The following is a 6,255-nucleotide window of genomic DNA, read 5'->3' as shown; positions in this document are numbered from 1 at the left end:
TGCATGTAAGTATACTCAGGGTTGAAAATGGAGAGAGAGAGAGAGAGAGAGAGAGAGAGAGGATTAAGAAATGGGGAGATGGGGCAAAGATCTGTTTCATATGTGGAGAATTATCTTTCTTTTCCTTAAGTGGAACTCAACCTATTGACACCATGCAGGCTTAGTGAAGCCCCAGTCGAATGTAAGGGTATTTAAGCATGTGACCTGAGTCAATATTTTAATAGTCTATCAGTCACTTTGTTGCTGGCCCCTCATCCTCACAAGTCCATTTATGGGGTTTCTGACTTGTTCTTTTTTCTGGTACCTCAACTCAAGTAACTGGGCTAACCTTGCCTGGGTTTTCTGTCATATTTTTAAACTAGAATTCTGTTCAGTGTCCCTATTTCCACTGTGAATCGAAGTCCTTTTCTAATGCCCTAGCCCTGCTAGGGAAGGGAGGCTTCACTGTCTTTTGGACCTCCTTACACTGCATGCTTGCCTTGTTGGACCTTCTCCCCAGGGCAGAGAGGCTCTCTGTAACTTGCATGTCCTCAGAGCTACTCTAGAGTCACAGCCTTCCTGGATTTCCCCTCACTACAGACCCAGAAAATGATCTCATGGCCCCAGGTATTCATGAGCCCTGTCCTGACATGGCAACTTTTTTTTTTTTTAATCCTTGAGAAAAGTCTGGGAAATAAAGGACACCAGCATAGCAGGAAACTTTGGCTAGAAATTATAGAAGGTTTTCCAGTAAGCTTTCTAGTCAACCAACAGAGACAATGAGCCAAGCTTCCTCAATCATCTCAAGTGGAGGGCTTATTCAGGAAATGATGTCATTGTGATTTTTTTCAAAAGAAAGAAAATGGTTCTAGTCATCTTAAAATAAGGGCAATAGTTTAAGCCTTTTGGTCAAGTACTTGACAAAAAGTGTCTCTTTTTTTTAAAAAAAAAAATGTTGGCAAATGAACAGAGCTCTAGAGCAGAACTACTGCTTTTGTGTGGTTTGCATCCAGTCATTTACTGTTTGGTAATCTTGGGAAGGTTATGTATCTTCCTCATGTATGTGTCTGCATCTTTTCCAAAACAAATGATTTCTGACACAATTGCTCACAGGTCATTGGGAAGATTTACTAAGACAACAAGTGTGATTTGTTTGAATGGGAGAGGCTAGCATTCAAAGATCCTGTCACTGCTGATAACAATAGCCCCTTGTCCACTAGAGTGTTGAAGGACATCTACATCTACTTGTTATGGGGTTATTTTTTAAATAAAAATTGTCAGAGAGCACATGTGCTTGGGAGAAAGAGAGAGAGTGAAGACAGAGCACAACCCCCGCCCCCAGCTCCAAGGGACATGGTCATGCCACAATCCTTTTTCCTTCATTTTTCCATTCCATCAAGATTTGGGGCATGCATGCACACATGCCTGAGGTGTGTTTCAAGCTGCCAGGGCTAGGATTTGAACAACAGTTGATGATGTGGGATCCAGCTCCCAATGCACAACCCTTAACCACTGTGCCATGGGGTAGGTAGGCCCTGTCAAGTGTTTCTTTAACAACCCTGAATCAGGATTTGCATGAGGTCATGCAGTTGCAGGGTGAAATCCAGTGTTCAGGCCTCCTGGTCCAGCTGCTATGGAAAGACCATCTTCCCCTAGGCTTAGCTAGGACATAAGGGCTTCCTTTCATGCTCTCTGACCCATCTTACCTACTGCAGTCTGGTCCAACCATATCTGGGCTGTCATCTCATTCCCCTTCTTGATCTTTCTAGCGACAGATGGTGTCAAGGCATTTCATTTCTGTCCAGAAGAGTTTTTGTCAGTGTTAGAAGGCTTCTGAGGGAGGATTTGCTTCTTTTGGGATCCTGACTTGGTTATTTCATCTCCTTTTTGGTGTTGGATATTTTTTTTCTGAAAGAGAGAACAGTTATCACAATGGCAACGAAGTGACTGGAGATACACTCTTTATTCTTTTACTACTGCCATTTCCTTTAGGAATGGAAATAGCTCAGACTGAGACCCTTTGCCTTCAGGATAGGGCTTCTCACATTCTTATCATCACCTCTTCTCCACTTCTGGTTATTACCTCTGAAGCCATGCATTGCCTTTCCATGTAAAGAGCTACAAAGTATCTGACTTGTCCTCTAAACACCAGCACCAGTAAATGATACCTGAATAGCTCCAAGGCCTTGTTGGGAGAACAGACCCAGGAGCAGGTCTGAAAAGGTGAAATGGTTGGTGTGAAAACCAGGCCTCCACTCACAAAGGATGTTTTGTGACATATAACCCTGACCTCCAGGCCCAGCTTTGGCTCTCCTCAGCTGTGGTTACCATGACCCCTGGAGATTCCCCCAGAGCCCTAACTTAACATCTTTGCTTTTATCTTCGTGCATGAAAGACAGAGTGACTCAGAGTGGGACACGCTCATATTCTTTCCATTCTCATTGCTGATATCCTTCCAAGCAGAAAAATAGCTCCTTTCCATCCCTACCTCACATACCATATCCTGAAGGTCTGGGGCTTTCTGGAAGTTGGAAATAAAGGACACCCGAGATGCCTCTTCCTCTAGCAATAGCATTCTACTAAAAGGTGGGGTAGGGATTCCCACTTCCTGAAAGTGCCTGTCCTGGGTAGCGGTAACTAAGGACCCCCCAGGAGAAACCCCTCCTGAACTGTCCCAACTACAGACCCCTCTAGAAGCAGCATGCCCAGGCTCTTTGTTCTACATGCCAAGGAGTATAGGAATGTGAGTCCAGGCCTCTGGGAAGTCTTGACCTGTCCTCCATTATACACTAAGACACAGCAGCTCTGGGCAGAAGAAGGAGGGTTCCGGCTCATACCTACCCATGGACAGGATACACCTGCATGGCAGAAGGCTCAAATTTTGGCTGGAGAAGGTTGTCAGATGAGGCTAAAGACAAATACAGAGGGAAATTGCATCAGAACTTAGGATACAGACACAGTCATTGGGAGGCCTCAGCCTGAGGCCGGCCATCATGGGAGAGCGTCTAGGAAACACCCCCCAGGGAATGGGCTGGGAAAGGAAGGGAAAGTTGCCAAGTTGCAGGGAGTTCAGGGGACCTGGTTTGTTGCTACAATATCTTTTTTGTCCCAGGAAATATTTCATTTGGATGCAAGGCCCATGACGTTAGCCACATGGACCCAGGGAAGTAAACTAAGGAGATAAAGGCAGAGGAACATCAGAACCACAAGACTTTAGAGCTTCCTGATCCCTATTGATCATGAATTGTTTCCCATTGAGGCCTGCAAATTAAGCAGCAAGAAACATATACAAATGGGCAGGTCCGTCAAGCTGGCATTTTATGACTGTGAGAAGCTAAAAAGCAGCATCTCCAACTCCTTCCCCAAGAAGAAGCTAACAGTTGAGATGGAAAAGAAAGGACTGTGGAACAAAGTCAGAGTTAGTGCTTGAGAGGAGGGCTGACTCCTTGAAGATGAAGAGGAAGAGAAAGAGAATACAAGGCCCCTGTATGGCAGTCTAGGATCACAAGATCAGAAGCAGGAGCCTCCAGGAGGAAGGGATGGATGGAGGTATTGTTCCAGCCAGCAGGTGGCTCTACTGTGGGGAGAAATGAACAACCAGGATGTTATGATGGTCTCTTAGTAAGGATCACACATCATGCCTGGAAATGGCAGAGTAATTACAGAAATAGAATTGTAAGGCACTTGCATTGAGAGACTATTGAATCAAGAAGATATGAGGATTCACATGAGAGCTGTGCCCTGAGTCCTGGCCAGTGGTCAGGAGACCTACTTTTCATCTCATCTTTGTCACTCACAAGATGTGTGACTCCTCTGAGAGTCTCTATCGCTTCATGGTCAGTAAGGGGGATCGCCAAGCTGGCTTTAGATTTACCCTGTAGCTGAGTCATGAACTTTGCTGTTAATGGGTGACTAATTGCCAACTCACAATTTTCGGCTGGACTTGTTATTATTTCCCGCTGTTGGGGCCGCAGCCACTCAATACCTCTGAGCAAGGTGAACCTTAGGACGGCGTGGTCTCCTGGGGAAGGAAGAGGGGAGAGAATTCAAAACCCTCCCAACAATGCTTGGCAAAATAAATCTTTCTAAGTAAATAAGAAAGTTCTTATTTAACACTCCTTTGATTATCGGATGTTTATTATAGGAGATTTTCTAAACTCCCACCTTTGTATCTCAGATTAGGGAGGGGTCTGAGGCTGAGAGAGGAATGAAACACGCTCTAGGTCTCAGCTCACATACGATGACTCTCCAGGCTTGGGACCCTGATCCCTAACTCAGGGCACCCTGCTGCCCTCTTCCTCCTTTTGACACCAGAGAAGATGTGAGGATTTATTTCCCTAGAGCTCAGCTATAGGAAATAAGTGAAAGGCAGGAGCTCTGAGGTTACTGCTAAGTGCACTTTCTCACTCTTTCTGAATGAGTACTTGAGCCTGGCCTGCCTACATGCCTTCTTCTCCTTTTTCTCTTATGATTTTCCTCATATTTCTTCTTCCCTGCCCCAATTCCTAAATAAGCTCTCCCATCCATAGGAACAAATGTTGCCCCCCATCCTGGTATTGAAGAGACTGCCAATTTCTGTTGTCTGACCTGGCATTTTGCAAGGCAGAGACAGGAATCAGCGATGTCATGGCTCCTGGGGGTGGCTGCCCGAGGGAGACAGGTGATTTGTTTCCTCTGAGGTGAGGACCTTCTCAAAGGGATGGGAGCTGGGTACTAGAATCACACAGATGGAGTTAGGTCTCAAGGGCCCTCGTTTGTACTCCAAGAACAGATGCAAATGAGAGCAAGGGTAGATATTTGGGAAAACAGACATGAGAATCAAGCAGGTTTGAGCAGGATTAAGAGGATGTGTAGTTCCATTAAAGGGTACTTTATTGCTGTTTGTAATACTCCTGTCCTTTCTCCCTATTTTGTTCTGATGCTGGTCCTGTTTCCAGACTTGCAGACATGTTTTTTTGCTTTCTAGAATTTTCCACTGAGAGACACCCAGTTGTATTCTTACCAGGTACTTCTCTGCCTATTCTTTCCTGTTGCTAAATTATCCCATTTACTCAAGTACCAATCTCAGTTATCTCTCACTATTGGGGAAGGGACTGGGTGCAATGGCCTTGTGCTAAAAATAAACACACACATTTATTTATACTATTACATAAATATCTTGGTAATATAAATGTAAGTATTATATGTATATATATATATATATATATAGTCTTATATATAATATATATACAATAAATATATAATTCCCTCATAATGACACCATCCATTAAAGACAGGGATACATTCTGAAAAAAATGCATCATTAGGTGATTTTGTCACTATGTTAACTCCATGGAGTTTACTTATGCAAACATAGATGGTATAGACATTTAGGCTATAAAGTGTAGTCTATATGTTTCTTAAGGGATCACATACACAACAGTTGTACACATGGTTTACTGTTGACTAAAACATCACATGGTATGCGACTGTGTATATAGATATATTGGGTCACCGGGAAAGTCATGACACAGTTTTGCATAGAAAAGCATAGAAAAAGACATCCTGACTTCCCCAACGATCTGCTAGTATGTATATCGCTTTAAAACTACACTCCATGTTCAGTTTTATTACTATTATTTTCTCACTCAACACTATAAATGTTTTTTCAAACAGTAGGATTTAGTGGAGATTGTTGGAGCAGGGTTCCTTACACAGCAGGAAAGCAGATCATCACCACCATGTCGACTGAGATAGGCATGGCCAGGGGCATCCCGAGAGCTACTGCTGAAGAGCTGCACTGGGTGAGGTAACCTCTAGTCAGCACTGCTGGCCGCAGATAAAATATCCTTTCCCCTGACTGCTCTGATTCCCAAGGGTCAGTTAATAAGCTGCCCGATGCTCCAGCCAACACCCTCTGAGAAGGCTCAGTTGGCCTTTTGGGCCCTTGCTTTCTGTCCGCAAACCTAGGTGGCTGGGAATGAGGCCGTGGGCCACAGTGGGGCTTACCTCCACTCCAAGGAGGGTACTTGTATGGAATTTTAGGAGGACTTTTTCTTTCCTTGAACTTCTTCCCCCTGTACTGTAAGTAATAGCGGATTGCCTTCCAAGCACAAAACCTGTGAGAAGAATGGCTTTTGGTCACAGGAAGAAAATCCCCAGTTGCGGGGTTTTGGGAATTGGAACAATGAGCACAGGGGAAATGGGATTGGGACCTGTCCTCACAGAGAGCATGAGGTGTCCAACAAAGGAGAAGGGAGTGTTTTGGCCTTCCAGTGCTGCTTCTCAGACGCTCTT

The 6,255-nt window shown here is 44.4% G+C and overlaps 1 protein-coding gene across 4 annotated transcripts in view; it reads right to left on the bottom strand.

The window, feature by feature from the left end:
• RGSL1 (regulator of G protein signaling like 1) overlaps positions 1-6,255 on the bottom strand; it is a 102,065-nt gene that overhangs the window by 20,161 nt on the left and 75,649 nt on the right. For 3 of the 4 annotated variants that reach the window (XM_006142327.1, XM_027767952.1, XM_006142326.1), the window contains exons 19-22: positions 5,968-6,077; positions 3,908-4,000; positions 2,821-2,887; positions 1,686-1,887 (exon numbers count right to left, since the gene is read on the bottom strand). In XM_006142327.1, coding sequence (XP_006142389.1) covers positions 1,851-1,887; positions 2,821-2,887; positions 3,908-4,000; positions 5,968-6,077 — 307 coding nt within the window. In that variant the 3' untranslated portion in view covers positions 1,686-1,850. Of the gene's footprint in view, positions 1-1,685; positions 1,888-2,820; positions 2,888-3,907; positions 4,001-5,967; positions 6,078-6,255 lie in introns of those variants that run through there. The other variant, XM_006142329.2, reaches the window with a different exon arrangement.

This window comes from Tupaia chinensis, unplaced genomic scaffold (genome assembly GCF_000334495.1).
Source record: "Tupaia chinensis unplaced genomic scaffold, TupChi_1.0 Scaffold000074_1, whole genome shotgun sequence".
NCBI classification, from domain to species: Eukaryota; Metazoa; Chordata; class Mammalia; order Scandentia; family Tupaiidae; genus Tupaia; species Tupaia belangeri.
This window is presented reverse-complemented; position numbering and strand designations above follow the sequence as displayed.